Consider the following 17,961-nt stretch of genomic DNA (forward strand, 5'->3'; position numbering starts at 1 on the left):
CTGGACTTCAGTTACTGCTGGGAAAATGCCAAGCTAATAATCACACTTAAATCAGGCAAGACGATCACTTTAGCCTCTGGTAATGAACGTCACAAAGTTCATATTAACTTCTGCCGTGATTCTAAGAAACCTAAGATTATAAAGATCGACTGGCCACCAGACAAGGTCAAGTGCAAAGGTGCTATTACCGGCAAGGAAATTGTGGATATCCAAAGGAAGATTCCGTTACTGTATGATGAAGACATGCAACTCTTCAGAGAAATCCGTATGAAAGTCAGTGAGGAAAAGTACAGATATTGCTGGAAAAATGCTCATGTGACTATCATACTGAAATCTGGTGACTGTATCGAAGTATCCTCTGGTAATGCAAGGAACCAGATGATTGTTGAACACGACAGAAATGGTGAATTTATTTGCACCCTTGTCAGGTCAAGTGCAAGGCTAACTCTGCACAAGATTGCTGAGAATGTAGGAGCTACTGCAGACTTTGTTCTTTTAGGCATACCTAGTACAATCAAAAGTTCTTTTAAACATAGAAAAGAAACCAAGAAACTTCCTGGTTCTGGTAAATCCTGAATGAACACACATTATAACTATACTTTTACTTTAATACCAGAAAGACATGGTCATTTAATACCAGAATTGCAAGTTGTTGTTTATAGAAAAATATTGTAATATTGGTTGACACAGACTCGGAGGACAATTATTCAAGAATGTGAAAGTAAAATTAGAGAGAGATTTTTGAAAGTGTATGACAACAACATTGCTCTATCTATGGTAATACAATGTAAACAATACTGTTATCCAACTTGTAAATCTGGTTTTCTTGTCATTTATGAATTTATGTACTGCTTTCGTTTTTGTAATTTTTGGCCAGAGGCCAGCAGTGCTGAAATAAAATCTCTCTCTCAATACCAGTATCAGACATCAGAGGAAATTAGAAATGAAAGATGACCACGCATTGAAAAACCAGAAGTCTGTAAAATGGGAAGGACATCTAACTAGCAATGTTAATAATAGGTTACCAATTCAACAGACACCATACTGGAAACACTTCCAGTATACAACTGATTTCAATATTTGAAATATTTGAAATATCTGGCAGATACTGCATGATTTCTTTGGTTCAATTCTATGAGTATGTTGATATAATTGTTTTCAGTTACATGGATTTCCATGATACTGGTACAGCTAGAAATATATTCATGCAAATTTTCTTAGAATGTTTGCCTTTTGGTCTATTGAGAGAAAGGTTAAGTTCTTTCAGTCTTGTTACATATGTTGTTATTTTTGATCTGGTTTTACAAAATGTTAACATTACAAAGTTCACTTTGATCAGAGTTTAATGCCTTGACTGCCTTGGATGCCACAACTTTCATGTAAGATTCTGTAATGTAAACAGAATGTTTAATGCTCCAGTGATTTTACTACATTCTTGAAGTCAATCGGTTGAACTATGTATTGAAGTGTTGTACTATTACCACTGTCTTATAATAAATTCTTGGTTGTCCCTTTGTTCGAAATTTTGAAGTGCTTTTATGGTGTTGTATCATCAAAGAACGTTGCTATTAAATATTATTAGGTACAAAACAGAGTGGGAAGTATTTTATGATTTACAAAGAAACACCAAAATTCTATCATATATTGATTTACATTGCTCATTTTCATTTTCACAGTCCTGACATAGATTAAGTCAAAAGCTTCAGATTGTCTCTATGCAAATTTGTTTGGTGTGTCTGTTGGTTTGTGATCCTACCCCCTCTGTCTATCATTACATATGTACCACAGATTACCAATCTATTGGCAGCGAAATAAAGTTGGTATTTTCACAGAGTTAATACATATTATTTTCTATCATGACAATTCAGAGATATGAATTTTTTCTATGGTTTAGAAAATCAAGTGTCATTCACGCAATCTTTTGTAATAGTTCTTGGCCTCTTCTGGTGACCTTTAGTTTTCTTGAACACATAACGCTATCTGCCAAGGTGACAAAATCAAGTTCAGGAATAGAATCACAGGTGATAAATTGTGGTATTTCAAATGTAAACATCCATATTGAAACCTAGATGTATTGAACAGAAAACTTATCAAGTCAAATGGAATTGTTGAAATTAGAGTGATATGTTCTTGCAGTATTGGTCTCACAGTCAAATGTAACTTTTCTGGAGAAATTGATTGATTTTCCATTCATATTTTATAAATGTTAACTTTATCATTTGTTCAAAATTGGACTCATAAAATTCTAGATGAATTTGTAAAGTCTTGGATAAATTCATGTACAATTTCAAACTCATCAAATTTTGATGCTCAAAATTGATCTCACCTCTTTCAAGCAGAGAAAGAAAAATCCCCAAGAGTCTCCTCAAATCCATTATTGTGTAATCTTTTCAGATGAACTCTTTACAACTTATCAAGAAAACCAGGAAAAGTAAAGTTTAAAGCACTTTTATTGACCAAAATGAATTTACAATTTTTCATTGGTTTTGTTGCTTTTAAGTTTGTCAAAAATGCCATAGGCTTACAGCTATTCAATGTACACTGGTTCACCTGACAGTTTTTGGTGTGGTATTTGAATTGGTGTACTTTAAAACAGGGGTGCAGGTAATTAAAATTGGACATGTCAACCCCAAAACATTGCATACAGAAGGAAGAACATGATTGGCTGGCAGTCTTTGTACAAATTTACATATCTCATGTCATATGCATTCTGATTGGTTCATCAGCAAACTATCAACTATTCACTGACTGGCAGTTGGGGAAGACTTCACATTTCAGAGTGTAGCTCTCAAAATCAAAGACTGGCAAGACATGAAGGAAAAGAAAGTCAACAAAATCAAACAGGACTTACAAAAGACAGTTTTGTATCCATTACTCATTTGTTAATGTTATATCATTGGATGAATAAAGGAAATAATAATTATACCCAAGAAGAAAATATTTTCATTGATGAGGCAGTTTTGTATGAAAAGCAATAAAACACTACATACAAACTTCATGAGGACAAATCTAGCAAATTAAAAGTGTTTATCTTTTCAAACACACATTGATAAAAACCAAACTTAAATACTTATTCTTATATTTATACAGGAAATATTCAACCCTGTAACATCTAACCCTGTGACTACTGTCATGGCTTATACTGCACCACTACCTACGGTAGTCTTTGTAATAGTCCCATCATGTAAAATTAGCATCCAACACATTAACTGATCCATATCACTTTTAATCATGTCCCCAGACATGACCAGCACCAAATAAATTTCTGACTAAACTTTACCCGTCCCTGGACTTCTGTATGGCAAATAAAAACCATGCACAGATCAAAACCAATAAACAGCCAATCTGAAGATACAACCCTGGTTACAATGGCTGTTACCTGATTTGCAGAATATCTTGCCTTTTATTTGGTGATTGCATTGTTAATTGGCAAATATATCTCCCATGGGGATCCAGATGTTTTTATTTTGTACGGCATGGTACAGAAACTCTTCTCCCTGTCCCTGTGCGCTATCCGTCCAATCACGTGTCTTGCCGTAGTTGACCCAGGTGCGTTTCAGATTTTCTGCTGACATCCACTCTACAAATTTTGATCCCTGGGGTGATCCGAAGTACCACATGGATTGGATATCCTGGTGTTCAGCAAGGTATTTGGTGATGTGTTCCCTGTCTCCGGTGAGGATATTAACAACACCACCAGGAAGGTCAGATGTATCAAATACCTGTGATAAAATGTAAACAAACAGGTCTGTCAAAATCTTAAGTACCAAGGAACTACAAAAAAGTTTCATTCCATCATCATTTCTATTTTTTTCATTTGACCTCTGACCCGTTACTTCATATTGAGGTTCACCTTTGAAAACACTTTGACCATACAAAATATCATGGCGAGAGGTTTACATTTGAGAAACGATCTTCAGACTTTACATATTCACTCTTTCCATCCAAAGAATGCGCTTTCAACATGTCAGCATTCTACAACAGTGTGTCTGCCAGGCCAATTAGACGCATCATGACGCAGGGTAAACCAGCCTGAAGCAATGGAAATTACAAGTAATCTGATTGGTCACTGACGCAGCTATAAAAATGACTAGAAATTCCAAGCAGATTCATAATTTACACAGATACCATGTTTCCTGTAGTTTTTGGTGAAAAATATCTAAATACGTCATTTCTGTAAGTCTCTGCACTGATTCTATTTGATGACAGTAAACTGATCTAAGACTTGCCGTTTGATTAATGGGGAAGGGGGCAGCCATTGGTTTTTTCATTGTCTTCTCACTCACTCACATGAGATTACCAGGAATTGAGAAAGAATTACTACCAGAGAGGGCGTTGTATTTCTAACTGCTGACTTTTTAGTTATAATGTGTTCATGCATGCGGTGACACACAGCATGTCAACTTTTCTTAAATTTGAATAAAAAAGTTTTTCATCTCCCCTTGAGCGCACACTGTTCTACAATGTCCTGAAATTGATTACATAGAGAAAGTTGATGGCAATAGTAGCGTTTTGTTGTGCTGCAGTAGTGTATAATTTGTGCATTGCAATTCAAACTAATGATCAGATTACAGTGAAAACACACCAAGGTGAATACATCATACATAGCCTGTCTATTAAGAACACTTCTCTAGAATACTAATATCATTCCTCAGGGTGTTATTGATAACCAGGTTTTGCTTTGTTTCTCATTGAGTGTCATTTGATTTCATCCCTCTATTACTATTATCCGTGCAATCAACCAAAGCGAACACTGGCGTTCAAATAGATTCAGCGGTGAGGAGATTTCTCTGTGTTGATCAGTAATTATGGAACATCCATGACATTGCAAGAGCAGCTGACAGCTTGGCAATATGCTGATACATTTCTGAACGAGCATACTGCAATTGATACTTGTGTACATCAATTTGATTGGCCTTGTCCACGATTTCAGATTTTTCAGTGAAGAAGGTAGCAGGGGTATGGCGCCCTCTAGTGTTGAATGAATGATTTCTTGTAAAAAATGCTAGACGACTAAAGTTTTTCAAATAAGAATAGAAAAATCCGTGAATTGACACATGCAAAAATAAGCCTGCACCAAACAAGCCCTAATGTGAAAATTTCCCCAGAGAGAACACTTATTAAAAAGGGTTACAGGTCAAAATGGCTGACATACCTGGTAGAAATCAAGGGCTGACAATGGATGGTCCTGACTTGCTGCCATGACAACACAGTTGCCACGGATAACTGCTGGTGCAAACAATGAGATAAAGCTAAGGAGTGGATACTCATCTGGACAAGCAATGCCAATCACACCAACAGGTTCATGAACTTTGACTGTGGCTCCATATAAGGTGGTTTCCTGTAGTGAAAAGGTAGAATTAAGGTGAGAAACGATAATACTACAAGCAGAGTTTGCATTTCTCACAAAAATCTCGTTCATCTGATTGAATGTCAACATTTCTCTCAATCATTTATTGTCAAAGTTAAACAAACACTGACAATAAGACGGCAAAATCTGACATCATACTCTGAACACTATCTCAGTGACTATGTCACTGTGTCAGTTGTTGCAATCAACACATTCTACACAATAATCAATCATCTTTTTGGTGGTTTTTGCCTATTTGAAACCACATACCAGACTGATCTTGAAATATGCAATAAAATTTGCTACAGCAATGGCACATACATTGGTAAAAAATCTAAGCTGACTACATTGCTGTTAACTCTTATCCTGTCAAATTCATGTGTCACTATTGGGTCAAGTTGGTTAAAACCATTGAAGCATACCATGTCCCACACATTACATTTCACAAAGACTTGAACATTTGAAGACTTCTGAAGACCTAAATTCTGTGTTTGATTTTTGCTGACTTGCCCCAACTATTACATACATGCGAAGTTGATGAAAATACATATAGGCTTTTACTGACTTGGCAGATGGGAAAGTGACAGCTTTGGCAGGATAAGTTCGGGTCTTTTCCAACAGAACCAGTGTAGAGAGACAAACTCATAAGTTAAGTGAACAGCGCCACCAAACTTATTAGCATATGCTCCCAAATGGAACCACTTACCTGAACATTTCCACCAAACTTATCAGCATACGCTCCCCAGTGGAACAGTCTCTGCACTGCAAGATCTACCTCCTGTTTTACTTCAACATCACTTTTTCCAGTCATTTTTTTCAGCTGAGAAGCAAACTCATCTCGTCTGAGTTCTAGATTTTCTGCCATGTAGTAAACTATCTGGGCTCTGTTATGGGCTGCTCTCTTACCCCAGCTGGAAAGGGAAATTATTGTGAATAATATCTATCTTAAAATTTTTGTGACCATCTTCAAATTATTTATTTTGAAATATGCATAAGTACAAATCATACACATTCATAAATCATAAACATGTAAATCAATATGTCAGAGTCATTTATTGCTTGTATGCTTCTCACACACTAACACAGCTACTCAACAAGATTTCAAAATACAGTTTTTCATGCTCAAAGATGATTTAAAAACTGTACAGAAATTCTGTTGGTGCACTGGAGATGTAAAAGTTAGAGAAAACCAAACGGCAAATTTTGTGAAACAACAACAAAATCTTCAGATAGCTGAAAGAATGTGTCAGTCCTAAATTCACAAACTGTACAAAACCTCCCTGATCTCTGTTTAATTCCCTATTCTTGCTATTTCCAGAATTGCACATAGATTAAACCATTCCAGAAATAGGGGTGTGCAGGTCTACTCACCCTGGTGCAGCTTTGTGCGCTGCTTCTACAGCATTTCTCACATCTTTTCTGTTACTGTCTGGAACTTGAGCCAAGACCATACCATCAGGACTGACCACTGGTCTGGAATACTGACCATCAGGTCTTTTCTGGGCACCTCCGTAGTACAGCTTATATGTTCTATCAATACTGTAAAATATAAAACCACTTTTGAATTATATTGTCAGTCAATATCTTGCTTAAAATTTACTTTGCCTCAGAAGGCTCTGTGAGAAAGCTGTCATCTCAAAAAAAAGGATGTGTGTGCCATAGTGCACTGTCTTTGTGCAGGTTTGAATGAAATCACAAAAAACTAAGAAAGGAAAAGAAATGAGACTGAATTGAAAAAACCCATTGTATTGTGAGAACAAAATGACATGAGGGGAATATCACATTATCCTTGTGCTAAGTTTGTGCAAAGTTTGAAAAAAGTTGATTCAGACACAATGACACATAGTTTGTCAATGGAAGGACATGTCTGGATAGGACTCTATCTGTAAGGCCCTGTTTTCACCTTGGATAAAACACTTCGTAACAGTTTCCTACCTTGGCATGGTGACACCTCCCACGTCAACAACTTGTTTCACGACGTTGGCATTGCTAGGTGGTGGGGGAACATTAGCGCCAAAAGTTTTGTAGTCAACGTCAACACTCTCTATTTTGTCTTTTTGCATCCATTTTGGAATCACATACTCATACAGACCCTGCAGAGATCAATACAGGATATGTGATACATGTAGACTTGTAGGGATTAATACAGGATTAAATATTATTGCCTGAATACATGGGTTTATGTGTCCGAGAGCAGGTGACAATTTGCCCGACGCCAGGAGGGCAAATTGTCTCCTGCTGCGAGGGCACATAAACCCATGTATTCAGGTAATAATATTTTTATTACATGCCTCTTCACAGTTAATGCTATGTGACATTTAGTTACGTGCAGGGCATTTTCAAACAGTTTTACCATAAACGACCAGCATCAAACAGATTTTAACGAAAGTAAAAATAGCAGTGTGCGCATGGATAGTTTACATCTACAGTTAAACGTCTATTTTGACGTCGAAAGGCTTCACTGGACCGGGTAACCATGGAAACCGGTCAGTACATCGTTCACCGGCCCGCTAAAATCCCGGATGTTCCTATTCAAATCAATGCACTGATTTGCACTCACATCGAGGCATGTAATAAATGTGATACGAACAGTCTTGTAGAGATTGTACAGGATTAATATTAACATAAACATTGTCCCTATGATGGCTGCTTTATTATTGAACTAATTCTGATATACTAGAGTCAGTATCTGTGTAACTTTGACAACGGGATACTAAAATCCTTAGTCTGGGACAATCATACTGGAAAGATGTCTTTGTTGGTGACTATAAATATTGTTGTGTACTGGTTATCTGTTTTATGTTAATATAGTTGTTTAAACACAATGTCAATGGTGTTTTAGTTTCCCAACCACTGGAATATTGTATATCTGCATACAAAATGACTGTAGATTTCAAAATGGCTTGGAGTCAGGGTATTTAAACAAAGGAACAAATCCAAAAACTGTTTACCTCTTTGCCTCCGTCTCTGCCGTATCCACTCTGTCTGTATCCACCAAAACCAGACGCTGCATCAAACATGTTATGTCCATTGACCCAGACTGTGCCGGCTTTCAAGGAAAAGGTCACTTCCAGGGCCAGACTCACATTCTCTGTCCAAACACTGGCTGCCAGGCCGTATATTGTGTTGTTACCAATGGCGATGGCTTCCTTGGCTGTTCTGAATGGCAGTACTGTCAGTACTGGTCCAAAAATCTGAATTGACAAAAAAATTGAACATTTACAATCTTTCAACCATTACTGAATATTTATGGGATTTTATAAGGTCACTTCATAATTTTATTAATATTTCTGAAAATATACAACATACAAGTTGTAGTAATCTTTAACACCAAAACACCAAAGCACTACTTTATTTTTATTTGTTCAACATAAAAATTTACAAAGATGATGAAACAGAAGGCACAATGGCAAACAGACATGATATAAATTTAACAATATTGACTAGAACACACTCAAACGGCATTATTTTACATTTCCAAGCCAGCGGGATCCCAGAAAGTTACAAATCAAGGAGATTGTTTGGGCTGTGATAATTACAGTGCAATTTCAATGTTTCTGTAGATACCACAATCATGACAAGATTGTTCAAATGACAATGAATCACAAACAATCATGCATTTATTGAAAAATCCCCTGAGGATTCAAATTGAAGTATCTTTGTCCAAACCACAAAGAAGGTTCTTAAGTGATTTGTCCAGATTACCGATGACCTTCAGGCAAAGACACTGGTATCTGACAACTCCCACGTATGTTTTCGGCGTGAATTGAGTTTTGCGCATGCGTCAACCGATGCGCGCTTCAACGCTTCCATCATATGCAAATTACATAGCAACCACTCTTAGCAACAGTTCCCTGCCCTTACTTTAACCAATGGAATAAAGTTATCCGTATATGGTAAAGGTCATTTGAATACATAATGATGTTTACACACATGTCTTCTTATTGCTCAGAAAAAACGGGACGAAAATCGCATTTGCTGTTGATTTTACCGAGCGAAAATGGTGTAACGGTCATATTTTGAATTTTTTGAAAATTCATGAGTGTCATCGGTAAATAAGTTCACGTTCTTGAGTTTTTTGGAGATGAAGACATTGTGACCTTGGAAGTACGTACGACAGTGTTGCTGTCTCAACCAACCACATGCGCGGCTAATTTTTTTCCTTCGCCGCTGCACCCCTTGAAGTTGGCGTATAATTTAGGTAAGCGAACAAGTCTTCGGTCTAATTGTTGTGCCTAGTCATCATTTTATCACGTAGAGCAACCCGTTTCTCTCGTTTTACGGGATGATTGCCTTCTCTTTTGGTTCAAAATAAGTCTATGATGCCATGCAGGCATGTCATGGATTGATGTCCAACACTGGGGTCACTCATTGGGCATGTCACCGACACATTAGTGCACGGTACGGCTTGGCGATCGAAAACCGGAAGTGATTATTCCTATCGTTTATTGGTAAAACTGTGACGGCTTCGGTCAACTGCCCTCTGTAAAGCGTTCAAACCTTCACTTTGTATTCTTCTCGGTATTTGAGAAGTAAAATATAGGGATTTTCTCATATTTTAGGCACTCGAAAATACGGGCTGCTCGAGTCAGATGCCTTCTATATTCTTGTAGATGTCCTCACTGTAACTCAGCACGTACGTACGTACGTAGTGACAGCAGGTCCCGTACGTTTTTCCACCATGGGTTAACGTGAGTACAAGCATCATGTTTTTATTTTAATACATGTTTTGGTCATGGTTTTCATCAACCTTGGAATGCAGTCGATATCATATCAATTAGTTCAATTTGCCGTACAAGGGATATTAAATTGCAGTGCACCGGGGAAACTCAATTGAACATACATGTAGTACTAGTAGAAGCAATTCATATTGTAGAATGATCATCACGGCAAAGGGTCAAAACACAGACTTTCATATGATTTTTCTTTTTTTACAACTCGACCCCCTGACTTGCGCAATTCAGAAACGTTGCTGATATGGGATCAAGTTGACCAGTGTGTGTGTGTGTGTGGGGGGGGGGGGGGGGTTTCAACTTACCTTTCACAGACCCTCCCAGATCTCCTGAAGGTGTGCATATGTGAGTGTTTGTGTGTGTGTGTGTGTGTGGTGAGGTGAGGCAGATGTATATCTGACTAGTTGAAATGACACGCTATGCACTTATTTTTTATAATGTGTTAAAAGGACAAGGTCGCCCATTTTTCATGAATTTTGTTTGATACAAGATACTACTTATATTGTTTGACATGTAGAAAGATACTGAATGAATGGGTGACCATGCATATATTAGACCCCAGTTTTAGACACAGTACATGAAACCATCGCGAAAATGAATTAATGGTCATGACAATTAATTCATGTTCGCACTGGTTTCGTTTAATTTGTCTAAAACCAGGGTTGAACATATGCATGGTCACCTATTCATTCAGTATCTTTCAACATGTCAAACATGTACAATATAAGTAGTATCTCGTATCAAACAAAATTCATGAAAAATGGGCGACTTTGTCCCTTTAATGATTTGTCATATACAATCCTATCTCCACTAGCTTGGATGACATGCAACTCCCTGGTTATTTTAATCCTTGAGTGTAATTTTATAATGCATGATTGTACTATGTTCCATCATTGTGCAATCATGAATCATAAAATTACACCCAACAAAAATAACCAGGGAGTTGCTTGATATCCTAGCTAGTGGAGATGAGATTGTCATACACACATGTTTTTTTTTTGTTTTTTATTTCAGGTGACAAGACTTGCATTGGATCGAACAACCAGCCTACTCGTTCTTGTTTGGTACAGTTACTGTCAGCCAGTTATAGAGTTCAGAGGAGTTTCTGTGATATTTTACTATAGTCCTAGACTGTGGCTAAAGTACCAAAGAAATTGCTTTGAGCTCTTTGAGGGTAATTGTACTGAATATTGAATGGCAGAGTGCAAGTGTATAATCTGTATGGAATGGTTCATCGCAACGTCATCCAGCAGGTAAGTTACTCATCAACATTTATTGATATATTATAAGTCATTGTGATTTCAGCCAAGTTCCAGTGGAATGAATAGAAAACAATGATATGTTTATTCCTATCACAGAAATAGATATTTGCATTATTATTTACAGAATTTGAACAAGAATTTTCAGTTATCAAGCTCTGGACCTGTTACACATTCATTTACAGTACCGGTAGTACAGTCAGATGATCATCACTGAGCTAGAACTAAAACTTCTTTGAAATTTTCTCTAAATCAACAAACAATCCTCAACCATTCTACCGTAAGCACTACTTCTCCAGAAAAGAAGCCCTTTCTTTTGAGTTTCATCATTATGGTTACTTTTTAGTGCTTTTCCGTACAGTTTCAGGCTTGTACTTCTGAGTCAATGGAGATACTTGCGTCCAATGTTCTTTCATCAGACACCTAGCTATTTCAAGGTCATCTCTCAACCCTCTAATGTTATATCTAATATTATTCAAATCAGAATGTACATGTTCTCCTCCTTGCTCCCCATGAAACCCACAGCCAAAGCCCCATCTGCGTATCCAGGGAACTGTGTGGTCCTCCAATATGTGCATTTTGGGAGACACTCTGGCACTAGGAAATTCCTCCCTGTAAAATGCCATCAGGCAATCAATGTTATTTTCTGAAACAAAAATGAAAACAAGTCTTTATCATTTGTGTATTAAGCAAAGAAAACGTTGAATCTCAACTTTAGGTACAATTGTAGTTCAATGTGTAATTATTAAAGTATGCATGTTCTTATATTTGATCCAAATGTAACTGCCATCTAAGACATAAAGATGTATGAGATAAGTGAGCAGTGTACACATTTACTGATATCATTTTGAAAAAAAAAAAGTCTGAAATAATCATTGGACAACACCTTAAATTGTGTTATACTCAGATGCTTCTGTAAATTGACATACCCAACTCATTAATCTCTTCTGATTCCATGTAATCACATTTGCTGTAGCCAGCATGACATTTAGCAAACATCTTCATTAGCTTGTTGTACTTCGTACATATAGTAGTAACTTCATCTTGATAAGCAGGACTAACCAGTTTCACTTCTTCTATTGCAGCATTTGTTAAGAGGTCAATGTTACCTTCCTGCCAGAATGAAGACCATAGGTAATAAAGAAGGTAAGCTGTTTTGCATAATTTGCACATGTTTCACTGACTTGATATTTAAGAGGTGAATGACTGCATGAGTGCTTGTTGTGCAGCACTTGTGTACTTTGAAGACGTTGCTACTCACCTGCAAGCATTTATGGACATGATTTCCAACAAATGACTTGCCATGGTAGGCCTGCCTTTTGACATTCATCCTCTGTAAGGTTTTATCAAGGGTTTGTACTAGGTTTAGGTCACCACTTGCGTCTATTTTCTTCTGTAACTGTTCCACTTCATTCTCGAACATGTTGTAGAACCGTAAAAATATACCAAGATCCAGGTGTAAGCTTGGCACACATACCTAATTGTGAAAATCATCGAAGGTTTATGAAATTACAGAAATATTTGTACTTATAAAAGACTTGTTATCTGTCATCTTGATTAATGAGCTAGCTCTCAATATTTTTTTTCATAACCATATTAATGAAGAACAAAATGTTTTTTAACAGTGTGCCTTGTTTACCTGTGATATTGGGATGTCAAATATGACATTGTTGATAGCATTGTTGTACATCTTTGCATTTGCAAGTTTGCCTTTGCCTTCACTCAGAAAGTCAGCATGGTCTTTGATGAGGCCCTCTATTGATCTTGGTTGGGATGCTCGTAATTTTCGAGGAATCTGTGACTGGTCTTGGGTAATAAGGCACCACAAACAAAAGTGCCTCCCACCTGCACCACTCAGGCCATACATTTTACACAGATACTCGTAGTCTCCGAAGCCAAACAGACGGAAGGTTTTGTCTCTGACAGAACAACAGAAAAGAGGGAGTAGATAGATTAAATAAATATGATGAAATATTTAAGAAAGAGAAGGTCACTGATTGATTATCAATTGGAATAATGTATTATCTAGTCCAGTGTTTATGCACTACAAGGTAGGTACAAATGCCCCTAGAAGCCTAAATAAAGAAATTCATGTAAGAAAATGTAAGTTAAGTGCTGGAAAGTCAACTTACTTCCAAGTCAGAGCCCTTAGTTCTTGTAGCTGCTCCCTAAATCTATCCAAAGCTGTACTTAGATTTTGGAAGGTATCTCCACTCTCAAAAAGCAAACACTACTGTGTTCTGTTTGGCATTTGGGTGGGGACATTTCCGAGTTGAAACATAGCTTTGAAGCTCCCCCCACCCTTATCCCCTCCAAGTTTCACCCATACTTCGTCCTGGGGGATCTTCCCTCCATGCCAAGACAGTAAGTTTAGTCTACAATAAAAAAGAACATTAAGGGTTGTGAAAGTTCTGAATACAGTGAATAAATCATAACTGCTAATTAGACTGGTGAAGTCCAGAATTCAACATGGAAGCGGCTCAACAAAAGTTTTGGATATACCGGTAAATGTACAAGGAAACACGAGTCACACTGTACCAGTATGTGTTGATGCACATGTCACATGATTGTACAGTACACACATTCATTTTAGATTAGATCCATTACCAGAAACCAAAATAATTCTTATAAACTGTTTGGACATAAAGGTACTTGCCTATCATTTTCATCTGGTTGTTGTAGCACTTTCCGTGGGAGACTGTCTGCGTAGACACAGGGAGCCAGTTTCTCAATTCTTCCTTTCTCCTCAGTGAACAAGAAAGGCAAATTTTTAGCCACCAAATTGTCACCTATAATGCTTTCTTTATCTCTTCTCATCTGCTGTTCTCCACCACTTCTGACTCCCCAGTGGTTGAACCATCTGGTTAGATAAAGAAGGTACATGTATTAAAGGGACATACCTGTAATTGTGGCCAGTGTTTTGGCATTTTGGTTCTGTGTATCAACTGCAATTTCTTAACCAACTCCTTACAGCGCACAAAATGCCCAGTATTCCGTGTGTCAACACAGCTTGCGTATGTATAATGACTGTTATTGTTGACAACATGAATTCTAGTCCAGGCTTGAATTCAATTTTCAACAATAATTATTGTCACTACACATATGCAGGCTGTACTGTTACACTTAATTCAGGGTGTTTCATTGTGCTTGAGGGATTCACACCAGAAACTGCAGTTGATACACAAAACAAAAATACTGAAAACATGGCCAAAAGTTGCAGCTAATGGAGTTTTAATAATACTGTTAGTGCAAACAATATTTCCTGTGTAATATCATTTGCAGATGTCATACATGTAACATTTCTATTTTTTTCAGGCAAACATAATAACCATAACTAACCTCTTTAACTTTCTGTTTGAGTTCCAGGTAATACCGAGATCTGACTTTACAGCTAGTAATTCTTCACTACTGATAGAGACCCGGGGAATCTTTGCAAACAGTTGGTCTATGCGTTGCTGCTTTGCTGCTATTTTTATTTCATCCTGCTGCTGTGTGCCACATGACCCCATGCTAATTCTGTCTCTTTGTTTTTGCAGATAATTGGAGCGTTTTCTTATGGTGCTTCTGGAGGCGGTAATGGTGGCGACACGTGGCTGGTGGCTCTGGACAACAACAAGTTTCTGAACAATCAAAGCATTTGTGTATTAGTAAATTACAAGCTGAGGATGCATGCCAATATGATTAGCTAATAAAATAATATACAACTAGAAAGCATTTGCAAGCAAAAGCGAAGTTCCAGAGACCAGAGCAGCGGAAGAAACAAGAGAATGTGTGACAAAGATAGGTGCAGAATGAAAGAGTGCTTTGGATTTTAATATTCAGGGCTGATAGCAGTAAACACCATAATACAACTAAAAGCAAGGCAGTCCGGGGAATTACAGTACACAGATTACAAATGCCTACATGTACGGTAAAAACGCAACAGATACATACGGGGGCGACAACGCACGGAAATGTTTATCAGACGACATTCTCGCGAGCCAGAGCAATAATTTTCGCTCCGCTGACCTACGCAAAAATCAATCGCTTGACGGGTAGCGCTGAGTTGTTGCCGTAAAGAGCCGTGTCATTTATGACGATGATCAGACGAGAGGAAACATCGGACCTAGGCCGTTGAAATTGAGCCACATGCATTTTCATTTGATTAAGAGCACAGACTAAAACAATTTTCATTGCTATGTCGCTGTTTTCACAAGATACTGACCATTTGATCTTGGAAAGTTGAGTTGCTTTTACGTGCAGCCAACGCATGCCGGTGCATGACAGACAGTACGTTCACTATGAATGCCTAGCTCTGCATGGCAGGGCTGTGTGTTACCGGCGTTAAACGGCCTCCCACCACAGCCCCGCAGACTGATAATGATATAGGAAAAACCGCTGGTGGCTCCTCAGAAATACGGCGGGCAGTTTCTCCGCCAAAACAGCCGATTTTGAGTTCAAATTTTGCATTGATCATCGTTTTAGAGCACACCCACCTCGCCTAGGTACACGATGTGCCCAGCCGCGCTTGTTAACTTAGGGAAAGGCTATTTTTCCCTCTATGTGCGAGCGAGGCCATCGATACGCCGCCATGTTGTCTCATGAGCATTCGGGCGAAACAGTACAGCGCCACGTACGGCGGGTATTTAGAGAAAAATAAAATCAAAAAGAAACAAAAAACAAAGCGAAAGAAAGCTAGAATTATTAATAACTGAACGCAATATGATAGTTGAGCAATACTAAATAAAAAATAAATAAATAAATAAACAAGAAATGCCCGTAAAACCCGTCCGAGCTGAGCGATGACGTCATAAGCGTGTCGCAATGCATTCTGGGTAATTAAGGTAAAATTTGTGTATAGCATGTTCTACGGTAGTAAAACCGGAAATAGAGAAAGAAAGAAAGAAAGAAAGAAAGTAAGAAAGAAAGAAAGAAAGAAAGAAGGAAAGTGAGCAAAAACTAACAGTTCCAGAGCTGGTCTCTGGAACTAACTATACAACGAATGCAAGTGATGTGCATTTGCAATTTAAGTGGAATAAAAAAACAACTTCTTGACAAAAGAATGTGTGTGGTCAGTTGCCATTCAAAATACTAGTTATCTGAAGATATAGTGTTAAACTTACCGGTCCACCTGTTTTATATATGGCAGTCTTACCATCTGCAGACTGGTTCAATTTAGTCTTGAGCAGGTGGGTTGCCATTTTTTCCAACTCAGGAGTAAGGGGTAACTCCAGCGGCCTCTCAAGAATATCAGATGATGCCTGCCATGGTTGTGATGAACTTTCAGCATTTGACTTTGCCTGACCCGGTTGACATGTGTGTTCATTGAGGTGAAGGAAATTACAAATTTGCGCACATGTATTGCATTGCATTGGCAGAGACCGTAAAATATTCAAAAAATAAAGTTTTGCTGGTTTGACTGAAAAACAAGAAATTGATTCTATACAACATGGGCAATTAACAAATAATTTATTTTCAGTTAAAAATACATTAATTATACAGTCACTGCAATAGATATGCTGGCAAGGAGTTTCCAGTGGCTTGGTTAAAAAGGAAAGGCAAATACTGCATTTTATGTCACCCTCCACGTCAGGCATTGGACTAAAGCTCTTGGGCCAATCAAAACTGGGTGACTTTTTAGCCTGCTCCTGTAAAAACACTTTACCCTCCTCTGTTAGTATTGTCGCAATGGTTGTGTTATTCATATCATCAGTATGAGTTGCATGGTCTTGTTTTTTTGTTATGGGTCTGCCCCTTTTCGCCCTCCTAGGTCGACCCCCTTTACTCTGTTGTTCAAAATGGGAGCAAACATGGCATATTCCAACCCTTGGGTGGGGGCCCATTCATTTTTGAAAGTCTCCGCAGAGTAGACACTTATATTGAGGAGACGTCGATAACACAAATAACATATGTGTTTGGGATGAACGTCTGCCTCATCAGCACCAATATCAATGCCAAATGTATAAGAAATCTGATCCCGGTAATCACTACACAGTTTGGGTTTCTTTTCCTGGAGGTCAGCCACTGAATTTTGGGCCCTAGACCCACAGACACGACAGAGTTTTCCGAGGCAACATTGGTGAAAATCAAAACCCGACATAATTTTTAGACAAAACAAAGGAAGATTGGCGAAAATATTAGGTAAGTGTTTGAAAAGAATGGAAAAAAATTGCCTAGATTACGCTGAGGTCGAAGTAATAAAATGAAATCGATACCCCAAAACAAATCGCGTACTTGTGAAAGTTGCCTAGCAACGAGAAAACTGTCGGCTGCACTGAACAATTTTTTTTCCAGAAATTCCTTTAAAAAAAATTAGCCTCACAGGAACTAGGTACGAGTGCAAAGTAGGTCACTTAGTCTAATTGTCTAGCTGTATGAAATTCGCTGAAAAACTCAAGAAAGTGAAAAAAATTGCTGTCTAAATTCTACCTCACGTCTGTCAACATCAGCTGTCACCGGGCGAGGCGTCTGTCTGGCTGCATCGCCGGCTTGGTCAAATTTTCGCGCCGATCATGTTTTGACGGCAAAAGGTCATTATTATTCATGACTTCATATTCTGAAGAACACTTTGACACAATATTGATATGTCTTTGATCGATTTTATTGGATAAAAACCGGTAGAAACGGATGGGGGACGGCT

The 17,961-nt window shown here is 37.9% G+C and overlaps 3 protein-coding genes and 1 long non-coding RNA gene across 4 annotated transcripts in view; 1 reads left to right on the forward strand and 3 right to left on the reverse strand.

The window, feature by feature from the left end:
• Positions 1-2,432: 2,432 nt before the first annotated feature.
• Positions 2,433-17,961, reverse strand: part of LOC139122787 (aldehyde dehydrogenase family 16 member A1-like) — a 62,452-nt gene continuing 46,923 nt past the window's right edge. The window contains exons 7-12 of the mRNA XM_070688507.1: positions 8,302-8,544; positions 7,286-7,443; positions 6,722-6,889; positions 6,057-6,261; positions 5,156-5,341; positions 2,433-3,722 (exon numbers count right to left, since the gene is read on the reverse strand). Of these exons, the coding sequence (XP_070544608.1) occupies positions 3,423-3,722; positions 5,156-5,341; positions 6,057-6,261; positions 6,722-6,889; positions 7,286-7,443; positions 8,302-8,544 (1,260 nt within the window). The 3' untranslated portion in view covers positions 2,433-3,422. The remainder of the gene's footprint in view (positions 3,723-5,155; positions 5,342-6,056; positions 6,262-6,721; positions 6,890-7,285; positions 7,444-8,301; positions 8,545-17,961) is intronic.
• Positions 9,400-11,284, forward strand: LOC139122826 (uncharacterized). The gene is made up of 3 exons (XR_011549539.1): positions 9,400-9,551; positions 9,913-10,041; positions 11,098-11,284. It is a non-coding gene; the product is annotated as an uncharacterized lncRNA (long non-coding RNA).
• Positions 11,406-13,717, reverse strand: LOC139122825 (uncharacterized). The gene is made up of 5 exons (XM_070688596.1): positions 13,475-13,717; positions 12,982-13,261; positions 12,604-12,819; positions 12,272-12,455; positions 11,406-11,988 (listed from the first exon to the last, which is right to left on the reverse strand). Exons 2-5 carry the CDS (start codon positions 13,207-13,209, stop codon positions 11,678-11,680), a joined length of 939 nt encoding a protein of 312 aa, XP_070544697.1. The 5' UTR covers positions 13,210-13,261; positions 13,475-13,717; the 3' UTR covers positions 11,406-11,677.
• LOC139123631 (E3 ubiquitin-protein ligase LNX-like) lies at positions 13,573-17,324 on the reverse strand. The gene is made up of 4 exons (XM_070689804.1): positions 16,445-17,324; positions 14,682-14,962; positions 13,999-14,202; positions 13,573-13,717 (listed from the first exon to the last, which is right to left on the reverse strand). The coding sequence occupies exons 1-4, from the start codon at positions 17,162-17,164 to the stop codon at positions 13,573-13,575; spliced, it is 1,350 nt and encodes a 449-aa protein (XP_070545905.1). The 5' UTR covers positions 17,165-17,324.

This window comes from Ptychodera flava, chromosome 2, assembly GCF_041260155.1.
Source record: "Ptychodera flava strain L36383 chromosome 2, AS_Pfla_20210202, whole genome shotgun sequence".
Lineage (NCBI taxonomy): Eukaryota > Metazoa > Hemichordata > Enteropneusta > Ptychoderidae > Ptychodera > Ptychodera flava.

Bases quoted from the DNA above. Each gene is read 5' to 3' on its own strand.
- LOC139122825 (XM_070688596.1), bottom strand. From the start codon at position 13,209: ATGTATGGCCTGAGTGGTGCAGGTGGGAGGCACTTTTGTTTGTGGTGC. The intron at 12,820-12,981 runs GTAAACAAGGCA...TTTCACAATTAG, and splicing joins TTGACATCCCAATATCACAG to GTATGTGTGCCAAGCTTACA. The intron at 12,456-12,603 runs GTGAGTAGCAAC...TCATTCTGGCAG, and splicing joins ATGTCCATAAATGCTTGCAG to GAAGGTAACATTGACCTCTT.
- LOC139123631 (XM_070689804.1), bottom strand. From the start codon at position 17,164: ATGGGCCCCCACCCAAGGGTTGGAATATGCCATGTTTGCTCCCATTTT. The intron at 14,963-16,444 runs GTAAGTTTAACA...TTGATTGTTCAG, and splicing joins TATATAAAACAGGTGGACCG to AAACTTGTTGTTGTCCAGAG. The intron at 14,203-14,681 runs GTTAGTTATGGT...TTATCTAACCAG, and splicing joins TCAAACAGAAAGTTAAAGAG to ATGGTTCAACCACTGGGGAG.